Source organism: Schistocerca gregaria, chromosome 11, assembly GCF_023897955.1.
Source record: "Schistocerca gregaria isolate iqSchGreg1 chromosome 11, iqSchGreg1.2, whole genome shotgun sequence".
Classification (NCBI taxonomy): Eukaryota; Metazoa; Arthropoda; class Insecta; order Orthoptera; family Acrididae; genus Schistocerca; species Schistocerca gregaria.
In genome coordinates, this window is record NC_064930.1 from 141,048,202 (window position 1) to 141,067,719 (window position 19,518).

Sequence of the window (19,518 nt, forward strand, 5' to 3'; positions counted from 1 at the left end):
ACCGAGGTTGCGACTTGCTTTGAAAACCGCAAAATTTGTAGTTCCAGGGGAAATTGTACTTGCTGAAAATGTGAGGGAAATGTCAGAGAGTTCTCAGAACTTTTATATGAAGCTCAACTGTTTTGCTGATCGAAAGAAGTGTGCAGAACAGTTTCGTTACATGTTAACTGAGTCCCAGTAAAAAAAAATTGTGGATGTACTACAAGAGTGGGTGAAGGGATAGATGTAGAACATCCACAGTCTTTAATCGTTCAGGAAACCGACCATTCCTAAAGGAAAACTTACAAATATGGCTAAATACAAGGCTAACATGTGCAGTACAGTACTTTAATATTCTGCTAGACACTCCATCGTAACGATGAGAGTTCTTAGTCTTCAATGATTTGATTATTGACTCAATATCCCCCTTGTCTGTATCACAGACATCAATCTCGGAAAGGCATTTGCCAAGAAAGTTATATATGATTAAATTTTTATTTAATCCACCAGCAATGCTCAGAAAATGATTGCTAAATAATGTACATATATCTGATTTATCAGTAACAGACATATTTTTACTGCGAACTGACTTTATATCGTTGACCTTGTGCCGCCGACCAGACACGTTCTTCACAACTGACCATATGGTTTTAATTTTATCCTTTGAATTAGCTATTTTATTTGCATACCACATACTATTTGCCTTCCTAATAACATTTTTGAGCATCTTACAATACCGTTTGTAATGGTACTGTCTCGTTTACAGCACTGCCAACCATTGCGTAGCAGCTGTTACCAAATTTTTTTGCTATTTTTCATTGCTCACTTTTTTCTTTTCTTATTTTGAAATGAGTGAAGAGACTAATCTTGGACCAACACATGGATCGAATATGACTCCTACAACCCCAAAAGTATCATTGGTTTCTATGGCTTTGTGTCAGTTGTGCTTTGGCAGAAGTGCAAAGCATGGGTGTAGACCACCAGCTCAGCATGAGGGAGGGAGGAGTTCTTCAGGCACAACACTACTATTCCTCACACAGTCTAATTTCTTGTTTGTTTTTGCATACGAGTGAACTGGCACATTTAAGTGTCACCACTATACCTCTGGCGTGATCTCAGACGTCGGAAATTTTCATTATTGTCTACGAGTTCTCAAGCTCCAGGTCTACATCTACGTATATATTCCGCAAGCCGCTGTATGGTGCACGACAGAGGGTACTCTGTACCACTACTGGTCATTTCCTTTAACTGTTCCTCTCGCAAATAGTGTAGGAAAAATAACTGTCTGTATGCCTCTGTATGAGCCCTAATTTGTCACATCTTATCTTCGTGGTTCTTACACGGAACGTATTTTGGTGTCAGTAGAATTGTTCTGCTGTCAGCTTCATATGCTGGTTTCCTAAATTATCTCAGTAGTGTTCCTCAAAAAGAGCATCACCTTCCTTCCAGAGATACCCATTTGAGTTGCCGGAGCATCTCTGTAACACTTGCATTCTCGAAGCTACCAGTAACAAATCTTTGGCCTACCTCTGAGTTGATTCGATGTCTTTTTATCCGACCTAGTATAATGCTTTGCAAGATTATACCCAGACATTCAGATGACATGATTGCTACAAGCAGGACACTACTAATGCTCTATCTGAACATTACAGGTTTGTTTTTCTTACTCATCTGCATTAGCTTTCACATCTGTGCCCCGTTTTGTGATTGTAACATCACAGAGTGTAAAATGCCCGTGAGAATTTGTCATGTTTCTATGGTTTCATCATTTGCACTCAAGAAAATGTGGATTTTTGAATTTTAGGATATTTTTATCACCAGTATTCTTACACTGTATTACATGGTCGTGTGTTATACTATTCTTTATAAATGTATTGTGGAGTCTACATTGATACATGAACAAGTGGGGCAACTTCATTTACAGGCAGCTGAAGGTCTTGTCCAAACACGAGAGCACCTTTCTGTCACGCCGACTCATCTCACTGTGCTACTCCGTACATTCATTTGTCACATACACACCACACCACTCTGCTGCTGTGACATGCATCGTTGGTGGAGGGCCATATGACTGCCTGGTGACAGATGTACTCTTTTTAAGGGGTTACTGATATTTTGTTCAGTGAACTTAATTTAAGAACTGTATAACATGTGTAAGGACTGTTTGGAAAGTAACCTATATTTTTGTGTAACATGTTCACTCCAAAACTGGTTGAAATATACCTGCATTCACTGATAACATTGACCTGTCAGGTTCGAAACTATTTTTAATTGACAAGCTGTTGGTCGTGTCTGGTGTGCTCATAAATTGAATACTTCAGCTTCTCTGCTCTTATTAGCAATTGTTGCCTCTTAGTAGGAGTTATCTAATTATCCAATTTTGTTTTCTTTTGCTGAGCAGGTTTGGACGCTCGTGTTTCTTGGACACCGATGGACAGGTTACCTGCGACTGCCCTCCAGGATATGTCGGACGCCGTTGTGAACGCTGTGATGTGGGATATACTGGGAATCCTCTTATCCCAGGGGACTCTTGCTCTCCAGGTAGGTAACACACCCAAATTGGTCTTTGAGACCGGTTGCTACCAGTTTTTCCATTCTTATGTAAATATTGTGTGTCGATATTATGCATCTGGAACTTATTAAACTGATGTTTTTGGTAGTATTCACACCTGTCAGCATCCTTTTTCTTTCCAATTGGAATTATTGCATTCTTCTTCAAGTCTGACAGTATTTCATGTTCCACACCAGGTCTGAGAGAGTGTCATCCACTCCAAGTGCCTTGCTTTGGCATAGACCTTCTGTCCAAACATTTCCGAGACAGATTTTATTCTGGGGTAGAAGCAATGTCAGTGCAGTAACTATGGTGGAATGTTGGACTAACAACTACAAACGGCAGAAGTGCATTTGACCAGTCAGTTGTGAGGAGGCAATGTTACGTACTGAATATGTAAACATAGTGTGTCAGTGAAACTTTGTGGCTGATTAAAACTGTGTTCCAGATTGAGATTCGAACTCTGGACTTTTGCCTTTCGTGGACAAGTGCTCTACCTATTGAGCTACACGAGGATGACTCACAATCTGTCGTCACAACTTTACTTCTGCCAGTATCTCATCTCCTACCTTCCAAACTACGGGGAAATTCTGCTGTGAATTCGCAGGACTAACACTCGTGGAAGTAAGGATATTGTGGAGATGTGCCTTGGCCACAGCTTTGGATATGTTTCCAGAATGATTTTTTTCACGATGCAGCAGAATGTGCACTTAATGGCAAAGGTTGTGAACTTGATTCTTTGCCTAGCACACAGCTTTAATATGCCAGGAAGTGTTGTATTAGTGCTCACTCCACTGCTGAGTGAAAAATTCATTGTGTAGCGTGTCACAAATTGCAGCATATCTGAATCAAATGTTCAAGATATTCTCCAAAATGTTTTGAAGGAGAGAAAAGCGTGTGCACACCCTGACTTCCGAACAAAAACAGCAATGTATGCACGTTTGCTGGGACTGGATTAAAATGCAAATCACAGACATTTCTTTTCTGGAGAAAGACTATCACAGGTAAGGAGCCTTCATGTTATCGATACTAGCCTGTATCGAAATGACAGCGTGCAGAAATTCACATGAAGGATCAACAATTTTAGGATGGAAGCAGCATTCAAGCCAATGTGATGCTTGAGTTGAACAACATTCCAAAGAATGACTTTCCTGGAAGTTCCACATGATTGTATGAACATTCTCTGTACGCTGTACTTGAGTGGCAGGAGTCTATTTAGGACACCTGAAACATAAAAATTGCCATCTTAGCTTTTCTCCGCATTTTCATTAATACAGGCTTGAAATATTTTTGGACTGTTGCGGTAGATCTTTCAGTGTTCTGTCAAATTATTCTCACAGTATCGAATCTCCCATCTCATCTTTATCTATCTCTTCTTACCTTCTGTGAGATTTTCTTCGTTTCCTGTATATTGCCCTTGCATACATTTAGGGAAGGAAACAAAACTTGTGATATATTGTCTCCTGACTGAGGGAGAACGTGTGAAACTAATGGTAAGTTACCCATCACATAAACTTATTCACCCACTCCTAAAGTTGGGCAGACTTGTGTGATAGGTACTTATTTAAAATGTGTGTGTTGTGTTGTTGCTTATCACAGCCTTTGATTTCTAGGCGGACCGTGCGATCCTGCTGGTAGCCTCTCGACTGAAGTGGATCCTGTGACTGGGCAATGTCGTTGCAAGGTGAGTTGAGATCCTGAAAATGACAGAATAAAGAGAAACTCCTGCCACACTTGGCTATAGAGAGCCAGTGACCATGCTGTGCAATGAAAATTTAGTTTTTATGCTGGAGTTAAAAGCCACAAAACAAGTATAATTTAATACTATGAAGATTTTATTACTAATTAATTACTAAAAATTGCACATAGCATGGTATCAGCACTGCAAAAAATTAACTTCATATAAAAACACCAATTCTAAACTATAGTACCTCTTTGCTTTTCTGTGATACAAATGTAAAGTGGAAATTTAATGTATTGTTTACTTTTCTCCCATGCTCTCCTTGCTGCAATAATGTGGTAAGTGCAGAAAAAGTACTAAAGTATGTGGATGTAGATTTTTCTCAGCATGTAGAATTGGATCTCCATTTCATAAACTATGTTCATATTATCCTGTACTTCAATCATTTGCAGTACAACATATATGAATTCATTGGAATCATGAGAATTACCTGTTTAGTCATCCTGTAGCAAATACAAACAAACAAAAATAAATAAAAAGAAATATCTATTACTGAACTGACATATGTGTGGAACCTAAATTTCTCTGCACTTTGCTATCAGTGCAGGTAACATCAAGAGCTTATATGTAGGGACAGGAAAGTTTCACGAAAATGATAATGTGAAATTGACAGTTGTTAATGAAGTAACACAAATTTGGTAATTTTTACAAAATACTGAGAAATTGTCAACTTTTATAATATATTAGTAGTTATTGAATGTTGAAATTGTATTTTGACTTCTTATTTCTTCAGACCTGAGGCTCATGTACAAGGTCTGCTCAAAAAATTCTGGATCTTGGTCCACAAAATTTTTCTACGCTTACCTTTTATTTATTGTGCATGATCTCCTTCAAAATACGCTCCGCTACAATTGATACACTGCTCCCAATGCCGTTTCCAGTTCCAGAAGCAGCCTTGTTACACCTCTTGCTGGATCATGTGAAGAGCTGTTTGCAGATTTTCTTTTACTTCATCTGTTGTAGCAAATTTGTGTCCTTTTAGTGGGGTTTTCAACTTTGAGAATAAAAAGAAGTCTGCAGGGTCCAGGTCTGGAGAGTAAGGACGACGAGGCAGCACAGTGATTTTGGTTTTTGTGCAAGAGCCACACACCAACAGAGGTGAATGTGAGGATGTGTTATCATGATGCAAGAGCTCTGAATTGTCTCGCCATATGTCCTCCTCACATTTTCTCACAGGTGTCACAACACATCCTGATAGTATCATCGATTAACAGTGTATCCTTGTGGCACAAATTCATGATGAACTTTCAGAGTCAAAGCAAACTATTAGCATGGCTTTGACATTTGACCTGATGAGCTTTTCTTGGTCTCGGAGAACCTTTCCCGGCCCATTGTGAAGATTGAACCGTGGCCTCAACATCATAACCGTAGACCCACATCTCATCTTCAATTATGATTTTCTTAAGGAACATCTCATTCTCATTTGCGCTATCAGGAAGCCCTCTACAGATTGCGAGGCGAAGGTCTTTTTGGTCTTGACTCGTGAGCTGTGAGACGAACTTGGTGCCAACACAGTGCATTCTAAGATTCTGTGTCAAGATTTCATAATATGATCCAGCTGAAATGTTACATTCTTCTGCAGTGTTTTGGACAGTAAGTCTTCAAGCAACAAGCACAATTTAATTGATGTTCCTGACATGAGCATCGTCGGTAGTGGTCGAAGGATATCCTGAACGAGGCTCATCTTTTAACTTCCATCTGGACATTTTTAAACAGTGTGAACCGCTCGTGATACCAGAAAAAGCTTAAGCACTTATCACCATAGGCATCCTGCATCATTTGGTATGTCTGTGTAAAGATTGTCTTGTGTTTCAACAAAATTTAATGCAGATAGATTGCTCATCTAACTCTGCCATCTCAAAATTCGCAAACTCTGCAACACAGCGTTCTGCTCTATACAGCACTGAACAGTAAGTAAGAGACATCACCGATGAAACTTCTGGCAGTTACACATTAAACCAGGCATCTACAGTAATGCCAACCACATTTCTCTGCCACACACCTGTAGCGTGAAATTGCTTTTGCTCTGAAATATTTTGAGCAGACCTCATATAATCTTAAAATTGCAGTTCATTTGAAGCATAACTATGATGTGATATCAGAAGTAATGTGTAAATTAGCAAAGACCAAAATTGGTGAAAAATAGCATTTAAATTAGGAAGTAACTGCCAAAATTGTAAAACAAATAAACTAACACTGAACGTACCTAACAAATGAAGCTGAATTTAGCAAAAAACAACACCAAATTTTCCAAATTTGGCCATAAAATAAAGTGTTTTTTTCCTGCTCCAACTAAGTATATGGTTTTATTGAAGTCTCTTTGTATTGGAAAACTCATGGGACTGAATGTATTGCATGAATTAATGAATTCATTTCATTGTAGCCTTAGGAAACTTAATGATTTGAAAATAATATGCTACCTTCTTAGAAAACACTTCAGTTCTGCACTTTTGCTGGCTTTGGAAATGGAAAAGGCAGAAAGTTCATTTAATTTTGTGTATTGTCATTCATATGATGCAGATTGTTGTAAGCTCTGATTAAAATGCATTTATGTATCATGCAGCTGGTTTCAGAGAGCATTATCTGGCATCTGTTGCACAAATATCCTAAAACACAAAGAAATACAGATAAAGTTTTATCTGACTGGTAAGCGAGTTGTACAAGTAGTATTCACACATTATACGTAGCAGCATGTGTTTACACCTGAAGAGCAATAACGTCACTCACATTAGTACTTCCAGTGGAGATCTGGGTGTGAAAGATAATACATTTGTGACAGAGAAAGCACACATACAACTGCATGAGACCTACTACCGAACAGCACTAATTATGTGCAGAGTGTCATAAAGAGCTTGATTGGCTGATGTCTACCATTTGACATAGCATTATGATTCCATAACTATGTACCATTTTTACTCACCCTAAAACTGCCTCTATACTCGACGTGGATGATGGACCTGTGTCCCTGATGATATCGCATATCTCTCCACAGTGTGTCATCGGAGTGGCACTGGTGATGATGATTAACCTGTTGCTGAGTCCTGTGACCCTGTTGGTGCTATTAAAGGGGGGTTTAATCTGTCATTATACCTTCTTCATTGATTCTGTTGACCATTTTCTCACATTTCGCTGGGAAACACCTACAGTGCCCCCTCACTATGATGTAAATAGCAGGCCACTTAGTTTGTCAATACAGATTTAACATTCTGCTCAACATAGCTAATTGACGTGTGTCCTTTTTTTCTAAACTTCTTCAAATGAAACAAAACACAATTAAATATCCCTACTTTTTTTAAAAAAAAAAAAGAACAGAATCTACTTAGCATTGTGGAGTTTGCTTAATAGCTTTGATCTGCACAGATTATGTAATAATGGCCAGTTTAGGTGGTTTGGCACTTTCTTGATCCATGTGGTAGAGAACCCAAAGCACTATTAAGCGTATCAACTTTATAATAACTGAACTACAAACCGTAGTTAAATTTGACATTACCTTTGCTGGCATCAGTGGTAGAAGTATGAATGTTAGTGTCACTGCAACTGCGCACAAACATAAACTGAAATCTACATTGCATGCAGATGTAGGTACCTGTAATAAGATACCCTGACTTCTACAGGATATCACAATTCTTGCATCGCGTACGTGAAGAAAGAACTACACAGAATTGTGCTTGAGTGGGTTTTAAAAATAAAAGAAGTTGCAGCTTGCCCATCTAACATCTTCCAGGGACAAAAAAAAATTGATTTTCAATATTTTATAAGAGGAGGTCTGTTATTTCACAATAGGAGGTCTGTTCAGAAAATTCAGGAACTTTGTCCACAAATTTTTTCTATGCTTACCTTTTACCTAGTGTGCACGGTCTCCTTTGAAATATATCCTCCACAACTGATACACTGCTCCCAACGTCTTTTTCAATTCTGGAATCTGTCTCGGTAGACCTCTTGCTGGATCGCACGAAGCGCTGTCTGCGAGTTTTCTTTGATCTCGTCTATTGTTGAAAATCTTCATCTTTTCTATGGGGATTTCAACTTTTTTAAATTACAGGGGACAAGTCTGGAGAGTAAATAGGATGAGGCAGCACAGTGTTTTAGTTTTTTGCAAAGTAGTCACGCCCTGCGGGTGCATTATCGTGATGCGAGAGCCACGAATTGTCTCGCCTGTTTCTTTCTCACATATTCTTGTAGGTGTTACAACACATCCTGACAGCACCATTGATTAACAGTTTGTCCCTGTGTCATGAATTTGTGATGAACTTATCGGTCAAAGTCAGAAAACCATCGGCATGGCTTTGACATTTTACCTGACCTTAGAAGCTTTTCTTTGGTCTCGGGAAAACTTTTTCCGACCCATTGCAAAGATTTAACCTTGGTCTCAACACCATAATTGTAGCCCCATATTTCATCACCAGTTATGATTCTATTAAAAAACATCTCGTTCTCATTTGCACTACCCAAAAACTCTTCACAGATTGCGAGGCAAAGCTCTTTCTGTTATTGGCTCGTGAACTGTGAGATGAACTTGGTGGAAACACAATGCATTCGGAGATACTGTGTCAGAATTTCGTGGCATGATCCAACTGATATGTTACATTCTTCTGCAATCTCTTGGACAGGCAGTCTTCAATTACCAAGCACAATTTCATTGATGTTACTGACACGAGAATCGTTGTTAGAGGTCATAGGGCGTCTTGAACGAGAGTCATCTTTGACTTCGATTCAGCCATTTTTAAACTGTGTGACCCATTCGTAAAACTGATTACGGCTTAAGTACTCATCACTGTAGCCTTCCTACATCATTTGGTGTGTCTCTGTAAAGGTTTTCTTGAGTTTCATGCAAAATTTATTGCAGACATGTTGCTCCTCTAAATTTGCAAACTGTGCGACACAACATTCTGCTCTATACGGCACTGAACAGTAACTAGTAGACATACTACAATGAAACTTCTGACAGTTATGTATTAAACACAGGTGTGTGCAGGGATGCATGTCGTTCCACATACCATTTTCACAAAGTTACGAATATTTCGGCATTTATGAACAAACCTCATTATTGAAACTTCCTGGCAGATTAAAACTGTGTGCCGGATTGAGACTTGAACTCGAGACCTTTGCCTTTCCCGGGCAAGTGCTCTACCGACTGAGCTAACCAAGCACGACTCACGCCCCGTCCTCACAACCTTAATTCCGCCAGTACCTTGTCTCCTACCTTCCAAACTTCAAAGGTCCCGAGTTCGAGTTTCGATCCAGCACACAGTTTTAATCTGCCAGGAAGTTTCATATCAGCGCACACTCCGCTGTAGAGTGAAAATTTCATTCTAGACCACATTATTACTGACTGAATTTAAAAATTTCAAATGCTGTCATCATGTATTCATTTAGAGATATAATATTACATTAAAGGATTAACACAGTAAGTCAAGTTATAATGTTACAAACGGTGTAAATGTGTTGAGATAGCATAACACTTAGTGCATAACCCACACAACTTTCAGCCAGTATTTAAGAATGAGAGCACTTGGCAACTTCTTGCAAACTTCGCATATAAGAAACTTTTTCTCACTGATTACAGCAGCCCCCCCCCCCCCCCTCCCACACACACACACACACACACACATGTTTGTGCCCTATTACAATGTAGTAAACCTGCAGCATCTGGCATGGTGTTTTGATTTATTACTTCTTTACTAATAATTCTCTACACAAAACAGTTTGCAGTGTCTTCCATATGTACTACTGAATATACCTGCAAATTTATATTGCATGATATATAGTCAAAGAGACATGCTGTTACAAACATTGAAATGCGTGACAAACTAGCTTAATGTGTTAACTCATTTGTAATGTAGTTAGATGTGGGAAGGTATTTTACACATGGAAGTTCAATTCTTTAGAGAATCAGGATGGAGGTTACTGGTTACGTACTAAAATGATAGCCACAGTGCAGTTTTTATAGATGAATAGTAATTTTCCACATCCTAATTAGATTTAGTGTACATAGTAATAAGTAAATTAGAGGCTAGCATGTACACAGTACTCATGTTGCTCTCCTGATGCCAGGAACTGACAACGGGGACCCTGTGCAACCAATGCAAGCCCAACTCTTTCCACCTGGCGCCGCAGAACCCGGAGGGCTGCATCAGCTGCTTCTGCATGGGCATCACCGACTCTTGCACCAGCTCCTCCTGGTACCGCACGCAGGTAATGCACTGCTCACTCTCCTACCTGGCCGTTAACGAGAGCAGGGGACTTTGAATCCCTGTTGAGCCTGTCTAAAACTTTCTTATTCTTATCTAACAGTGAAACTTAACAGAGGGAAACATTCCACGTGGGAAAAATATATCTAAAAACAAAGTTGATGTGACTTACCAAACAAAAGCGCTGGCAGGTCAATAGATACACAAACATACACACAAAATTCAAGCTTTCGCAACCAACGGTTGCTTCTTCAGGAAAGAGGGAAAGACGAAAGGATGTGGGTTTTAAGGGAGAGGGTAAGGAGTCATTCCAATGCCGGGAGCGGAAAGACTTACCTTAAGGGGAAAAAAGGACAGGTATACACTCGCACACACAGACATATCCATCCGCACATACACAGACATAAGCAGACATTTGTAAAGGCAAAGAGTTTGGGCAGAGATGTCAGTCAAGGCGGAAGTACACAGGCAAAGATGTTGTTGAAAGACAGGTGAGGTATGAGCGGTGGCAACTTGAAATTAGCGGAGGTTGAGGCCTGGCGGATATCGAGAAGAGAGGATATACTGAAGGGCAAGTTCCCATCTTCGGAGTTCTGACAGGTTGGTGTTAGTGGGAAGTATCCAGATAACCCAGACGGTGTAACACTGTGCCGAGATGTGCTGGGCGTGCACCGAGGCATGTTTATCCACAGGGTGATCCTCATTACCAACAAACACTGTCTGCCTGTGTCCATTCATGCGAATGGACAGTTTGTTGCTGGTCATTCCCACATAGAAAGCTTCACAGTGTAGGCAGGTCAATTGGTAAATCACGTGGGTGCTTTCACACGTGGCTCTGCCTTTGATCGTGTACACCTTGCGGGTTACAGAACTGGAGTAGGTGGTGGTGGAAAGGTGCATGGGACAGGTTTTACACCGAGGGCAGTTACAAGGGTAGGAGCCAGAGGGTAGGGAGGGTGGTTTGGGGATTTCATAGGGATGAACTACATTTATATATAAATTGTGTTCTAGTAACATTGAATGTCTTTTTGCGCTTCTTACAAAACTTTAGAACAGAAGCATTAACACTATTTTTAATTCGTATGTTTTCTCCGTGCAGCCCAATAGTAATTGTCATAGTTTATTATTATGTAGCAATTTCAGTGCCACAGATCTTTCTCAGGTGCTACTGCTATTTGAAAGGATTATTATGAATTATTGCAAGATTTCAACACTTGTTTACTTTTCTTTAACTTTAATTCACAATATTCTCAGTACCTTTTTTATATACAGATCCTCTGTCTCTCTACCAACTTCACACAGATACTTGCTACTATGGTAGTTTATTTATCGTCCAGCCATTCACATTGTGTCCCATAAATTGCAAGGTTTCTCTTCAAAGTAGTATGGGTGCCTATTGCACCATTCATTGATCTATTGGCTTTGAGCTCCTAGGAAACCCAATGAAAGACCACCTCTCTGGAACTATTTCACAGTAATTTTACTCTCTCTCTCTCTCTCTTTTTCATAAAAATATTAGCCCTCTTATAGCTTTGAAGTACTTTTCTCATTTGATTTTTTCATAAATATACAATTCAAAATTAAGAAGAGAGTTGATTATTTTCACTTGTAGAGCAGACACATCAGTCTTAACAGCCAAGAGCAAGAAACTGTTAAGTGTCAAATATAGATGACTTATTAGCAAATAATGCATTAATACAAAACATTTTAATCGCATTGATTAACTTATGCTGTGTACAGGATCAACCATAGTTTTTCAACACAAATTTTTACTTGATCCTTGAGATAAATATTACTCTGCCAATAGTTTACCTTTGTTTATAGTGGGTAAGGTACAGTCATTCTCCAATTTCGACTCGTAGCTGGCTTAAGTGATAATACTGGTCTTCCATTTGCACTAACAATACTAATTTTGTAATAAATTAAATAATTATACTTGTGATGCTTTTCAATAGCACTGTCAAAATATTTTTACAGATAAATGCCATGATCTCACCGAGGATGAAGGTAATTTTTACCTCTTTCCCCAGCAAACTACCTCACATTATGATACTTTTTCTGGCATTGACTTTCTTTGTGTCTAAATGATAGCACTTTCACCACTTGAATATTCTTTTATTTTGTTTTGAACACTATTGCAGTTGTTTTGTCTCTATAAGCATTTGTTATTATTGTTTTGGTAATTGCTCACATTGCTTGTGATAGCAGATGTGAATGTGCTTTATCGTGAGATACAGTGATTGTCGTGTCAACACCACTTATGTCGTACACCAAACTTCCAAATTCAATTTCGTGCTTCGCCATCAACAGGATGTATGCTGCTGCTGAATTTTGACGTTGACTTATTGTTGTTGTATAATCAAATATTGATACGAATTACTTGACATGTGCTACTGCTAATTGCCACAGGATGGTAATGAATCACTGCGGTATAGAGCTCAAATTACAACAGTGCCCTAAACGAAATAAAAGAATAGTTAAATGTCAAAAGTGTTAACATTTAGACAATAGTAAATGGCTTTGACTCCCAAGAATAGCAAAATCAATTTCCTTTTTATAAAACCTGAAGCCGAGGCTTGGTATGTCTGGGCGTAGTTATTTGCATTTGAATTTACCTATTTCATAGTTGTAATTTGGAAGATTTTCCATTTGATTTTGTAACAGTTTGTGGTGTAGATTAAAGATAGCACCTGATCCAGAAGTAGGTTTCGATTTCTGATACTTTTCCAGCGTGCCTCTTAAAAGCTGTAACTGGGTATTGACTCATCACCCCAGCTGCATACCTGTAAAAACAATTTCTGTCAAATGTAGATAATTAATGAGGGATGCAGTATAAACCCTTGTTTGCGTAGCATAACAAGCAGCTAGACATCCAGTAACACATTCTTTTGTATGTTTTTGTAAGTTATTAACAGGTTGTGAGTTATCTGTTTTACCGATTATCTGTACATAATGAAACAATTTCTTAACAAGTAAAAATGAAGCCGTAAGTACAGAGTTATTCTAAATGATGGACCCATTTTCAAAAATTGGTATATATTCAAGTACAAATCCAAAATGAATTAGCTTTATACCAATGAAAAGAGGAAGTTTCAATGTTTTTGGTCGGTGGGGGAAGTGGCCGGTAGACTTCGCACGGCAGTAGGGCCATCGTTCTGATTTACTGTCAGTTGTGAGTGAGATGGCAACCGGAGCACAAGTTTTCTGAGTTCTCGAGTTCGCGAAAAGTGATTCACAAATTCCAGTGCAGTGGGCATTTTGTACCAATTAGTATTAAACCACCAACTCACAAAAACGTTAACCGTTGGTTTAAGCAATTTAAACAGACTGGGAGTGTGTGCATAGGAAAAAGCACATGCCGACCACGTGTGTCAGAGGATGATGTCCAATGGATTCGAGAAAGTTTTGTGTGCAGTCCCAGTAAGTCTACCAATAGAGCCAGTTGAGAACTTGGAGTACCCAAACCAACTGTATGGAAAGTTCTGAGATGATGTTTGCTGTACAAGCCCTACCGATTACAAATTGCGCAGGCTCTCAACCCCAATGACAAAGAGAAGTGTCTCGCATTTTGAGGTTATGTGCTAGCAAAGATGGAGGATGACACATTTCCACAGCATGTAGGTCAGTTGCTTGATTTGTTGGAAAGACCAAACAGGAAGGTCATCAGTGTCATCGAATTATTTAAGTATGGGGAAGGAAGTCGGCTGTACCATTTTGAGTGAACCATCCCGACATTTGCCTGAAACAATTTAGGGAAATCATGGAAAATCTAAATCAGCATGGCTCTATGCACAATTGAACCTTCATCCTCCTGAATGCGAATCAGGTCAGGAGTGCTAACCGCCTCCCTCAATCTGCAGTGTGTAATTTTTAGCGATGAAGCGACATTCACCTTAGTGGAAAAGTCAATAGACACAGTGTTCGCATAAGGAGTTTGGAAAATCCTCATTCACCATTATGAAAGAGACACACCAAAGATCAACGTGTTCTGTGCTGTATCTGGTACAAAGATTTATGCACAATTTTTCTTTGCGGAAAAAACTGTAACGGGAATCACATACCTGGACATGTTATGGAAGATTCCTAAGACTTCATTTTCCAACAGGATGGAGCTCCACCCCATTGGTACCGTGACATACAAAGCTTTTTGAATGACTCCCTTCCTCAGCACTGGCTCTGCTCTTCCAACCGAGATCTCCCGATCTCACACCCTGTGATTATTTCTTATGGTGTTCTTCTTATGGGCTTATGTGAACGAAGCTGTTTACGTCCCGCCTCTACCAACCACTCAGAACGATCTGCGGAACCGGATCACTGCTGCCATGCTCTCATTAACAGCAGATACGCTTTTCCGTTTGTGGGACGAGTTTGGCTACTGCGTCGATGTTTGCCATGCAGCCAATGGTGGCCACATTGAACATCTATAACATTTATCACACTTCTAATTATTAAATAATTATTAAAACTAATAAATTACAAATTATTAAATTGGTATCAAACATTGTGAAAAACTTTGAGACTTCCTCTTTTCATAGCTTTCATAGCTTGTTCATTTTTGAATTGTACTTGAATAAATACAAAGTCTTGAAAACGGGTTCATCATTTAGATTAACCCTGTACTCTCTTACAATTAGAAGGACTATTTTAGTTTAGAATACTTTATTATGCAATTGCACGTTTTACCACCAGAATCACACTATCAGAAATTGTCATATCTTGTGAAATAGCCCATGTGAGAAGGTTCCAATATACTCAGTTTCTGGAAATCCCTGAACATTCCCTTGTTGCTATGTTCAGGCAGAACTGATGTGTCAGAACTATCTGAAGATAATGAAAAGTCAACTTGTCAAAATATCGCACCATTTTGATGATGCCATTTGATTGAATACCTGTGAACTTTTCAAAAACACAAAATTAATTATGAAATCTTATTTTTTCAGGTTGATAATTAAAACCTTATAACTTTTGGTACAATGGATTCTTCGGATTATTTCCATGCAATAAGACAAAATGTTCTACATATCCATAATCCAAAACAGATCTTGTATTTGGTTACAGAGAGTAAAGAAAGAAAGTAAAGGAGTGTAAACTGTTCACACCGCATAGATAAGCATTACCAAATTCTTCTCTCCTGTGTATATGCTAGTTTACTTTTAGACTGCTGCAAAAGTCTTGCATATTGCAGCTTTTACGTTATTCACATTTTAAAGGTAAGAAATATATTTTTTATTTTTATTTGTGTTCCAGATAACATCAGCATTCACACGCGACGCACAGGATTTCAAGCTTGTTGACGACCCCCTCAACCTGGACCGACCCATCACAGAAGGACTGCGTGTTGACCCTGTGGCCAGAGAGTTAGTCTTCCAAGATTTCTCCAGGCGCAGCCCTGTAGTAAGTACTCATTCATGTCTCCTTCCACATATTGCATGATGGAGGAGAACGTTTAGAGATGTATAACAAGGAAATTTATACAAAAACAGGTACCATTGTAAAGCATAGGAAGAGAAAGTTGTGGCTAGATCTTAATTCTGGAAGCCTTTTCTGCGGCCAAAAAGCATTGCATTGTTTCTCTGGTTGTCTGTCTTCTCTCTTTCGTCCAGCTGCTGTTCTACATTTCCTCATCTTGGAAGCTCTTGAAATTGTGGATCGGTAATCTCTACTTTGACCAGTTTGAGATGCCCTGCAATGCTCTTGAGGTCCTTCCTTACTTCCTTAAACCATTTATCAAAATATTCAGGATGCTTCCATCCTGAACAGATGTCCACAGTTGTCATTTTTTTATTGACTCAATCAACCGTTCATTATCCTTGTATAACTCTTCTGTTCCTCAAAGTCTGTGCTGTCTTGTCCTTGGCCCCATTGTTTTGCAAAGAATCTTGTACTCAAACTTCTTGACTTCTCTCAGTTCAGCCTGTCCTGTCATTCTTTTAGTGCATCCTCTGTGGGTCAGGGATGAGAGAATAAGCCAGTTAGTTCGAAACCAGTCACCAAATATATATACTTCAGCTGTGATGTTTTGGTTAATAAATGGTCCATGAAATATTAAAAAAATGTTTATTGATCCTATACCAACAAAATATTGTGACTGAAAAAATTTTTTCTGGAGGTCGCCTTATTTTGTCAGACATGCATCCCACAAAAAGCAGTGGCCACGTTCTTTCGCCTGCTGTCATTGTCTTGATTTTCATCAGTTTTCATTTTTGCTGTCTCACCGAGGTATATGTTTTCTCATACTCTGTTGTCAGGTGATGAGGTGCTATTCAGGTATTAAAAATACTGGATATAAGCTCTGCCTATTATGCAAAACACTGTTTTTTCATTTGATCCAAACATGTTTCAGTTTCTCTGTTCCATAACCAATGAATTTTATTTATTAAAATCTGTGAAATGTGAACATATTTTGAGTGATAAGTGACTACAAACATCAGGCCTAAAGAATGGCTTTTGTTGAAGACCTTTTTGGCTAAAGCTTGCTTGCTGACAGTCTTGTTGCTCCTATCTGCATTTCAGCATCTCCGCTATATGGTGAGTAGGAACTATCCTTTTCGTATGTTATCATTATTCCATCCTGAATTTTCCATTGGTTTGCCATCATTCCATCCTGGGTTTTCCATTGGTTGGTGTGAATTTGGTTTGCAAATTAACACATCACCTCGTTGGTGTGCCAAGATATTTCATGAATCAGTTTGATATTACTTACATTTTATCTTGCAAATTGTTTTCATTTGCGTTCCCATGAGTTATAGAGAAGTGCACGCAAATACTACCGTATTTTCGGAATTTTGTTTGTAACACACTTTTCAGTTGTGCAAGTGAATACCGATTGGGGTAGGACGACACACAAGAGCAACATTTACACTGTGTTTTGGAGAATTGAAAAGTGTTCGCTACAAAAATAAATTTCTGAAAATATGTGTAGTATTTGTGTGTACTTCTCGGTTATTCTTCTCGGTTGGGAACTCAAAAGAAAACGGATCTGCCAAAACAGAATGTAAGTAATAGCAAATACATGTGTTGCTACAGCAAAATTATTTTGCAGTGTGGTAACCTGCCAATTATATTCACATCAACATCATTTAGTTGCATCATTTGATGCTAACAGTGCACGATAATGCACAAATAGTCCCTTCAGAAATGTATAATACAAAATTGAGGTAATGACAAAACAAACAACGACTGTTCTTTAGGCCTAATTTTTGTAGATTAGTAGTCACTCAAAATGTGTTCACATTGCACAGATTTTAATAAATAAAACCCACTGTTGATGGCACAGAGGTGGTGAAACATGTTTGAGTTACATGAAAAAACAGTGTTTTGCATAGCAGGCAGACCTTGTATCCAGTAATTTTAACTGCAAACACCTCACATACAAGAGCACCAAGTCCAACTGATGAAAATTCAGGTGTTGGGTATGAATCTTGTTTTCTCAAAATAAATTTGTAGGACAGCTTTGTCTGCCTATTCCTTTAGAATATTTGTCTGTTCCACGGGTATCTCTGTGTTTCTGGACAGGATCACCAGGTCATCAGCGAAGTCTTTGCTCTTCCATTGTGAACTTTCTCTTAACACTGGACCTTGATCCTCCATTGTGAACTTTGTCCGGTAGCCCTTTCATGGCTAATTCTTTTTCCCAATCTCAGATGACCCTCTCTAAGATGCAATTGACCATTATGGTAATTGCTTCTTCGTCACTTTGTATGTATTTGTTAGGAGAAAAACAGCTACTTTAAAATACCCACTACTCCACCTCCTCTCATGCTTAGCTGATGTATTTCAATCAAAGCATTGGAGCTGTAGACAAACTACTATTAGCTGCCTCTGTACTGAAAAAAAAAAATAAATCAGAATCTAATACAAATATTAGTGCTATGGAGAACTCACGTTCTTGAGTCCAGTTTCCTGATTAATTATAAGAATAGTGGCTGTGAGGTAGTCTTTAAACTTGTTTTCGAACATTGGGGATTCTCAATTCCCTTCCTGACATTTGTCAAGAATCTGTTACAGACTTACACCTGATTATAAAATTCAGTTCTGAACCTTAGAGAAAAGTGCATAGCCTGTGTGGAAATTATTTCTATTGTTAGTATTATGACTGTGAATCACTGAGTTCATTCTAAATTCACTCGTTTTTAACTACATGATAATTTTTCGCTTGCAATACTCTTACCTATCTGTAAGTAATTTGCTGTTGAGTGCACTTTTCTCAGTAAATGGATGTGTTGCATATATAGTTTACCATCGGCAGGTATTGTGCAACTTCCACTTTTACCCTGGATCCTTTAGCAATGGAACTAGTAATTCAGATTAAAATATGGACTTACTCTTATTATCAAATTTTTAACAAAATCTTTATTTTCTGTTGTTCACAATCACTTTATGTAGCTGCCACTGCACCCGAAGACTCCTACACAACTTACATGCAAATTTGTATTGAACTGTAACAGATATGTGCTCAACAAGTAAGACAGAAATTTAGAATTGATATTGTTTAGCTATATGTGTTACACGGTGATTATTGCAAATGTCCAGATTATATGTGTGTTGCAGAAATGATTTTTGAGTTTATGTATGGGGGTGGGGGGAGGGACAGAGAGAGAGATGGAAGTGCTCCATACAAATAAAACAGATATTTTAGGTGACTGATCTGGCAAAACAAATATTACCTTTAATCAGTTGCAGGCAGGCAGTCTCAAACTAAAAATCATTGATACAGCAGTAGATGAGCTTTACTATTTGGGCAGCAAAAGAATTGCTGTTGGCGAAGTATAAAAGATATAAAATACCTACAGGGAATAACGAAACAAGCAGTTCTGAAAAAGAAAAAAATGGTTTATGTCAAATACGGTTTTTAAGTTTTAGGAAGTCTGTTTTGTAAGTATTTGTCTGGCGTGTAGGCTTGCTTGGATACGAAATGTAGGCACTAAACTGTTCAGATGAGAACAGAATAGCTTTTTAAAGTAAATATGGTGCTCCAGAAAATTGCTGTAAATTGAAGGTAGATTGAAAAAATGATGAAGAGGTACCAAATTGAACTGGGGGGAAAAGTTATGGGACAA

General features: G+C 38.5%; 1 protein-coding gene across 49 annotated transcripts in view; it reads left to right on the forward strand.

The window, feature by feature from the left end:
* Window positions 1–19,518, forward strand: part of LOC126295245 (basement membrane-specific heparan sulfate proteoglycan core protein) — a 1,297,357-nt gene that overhangs the window by 1,135,214 nt on the left and 142,625 nt on the right. For all 49 annotated transcript variants that reach the window (XM_049987617.1, XM_049987624.1, XM_049987622.1 and 46 more), the window contains 4 exons: window positions 2,378–2,517; window positions 4,141–4,211; window positions 10,323–10,463; window positions 15,707–15,853. In XM_049987617.1, coding sequence (XP_049843574.1) covers window positions 2,378–2,517; window positions 4,141–4,211; window positions 10,323–10,463; window positions 15,707–15,853 — 499 coding nt within the window. The remainder of the gene's footprint in view (window positions 1–2,377; window positions 2,518–4,140; window positions 4,212–10,322; window positions 10,464–15,706; window positions 15,854–19,518) is intronic.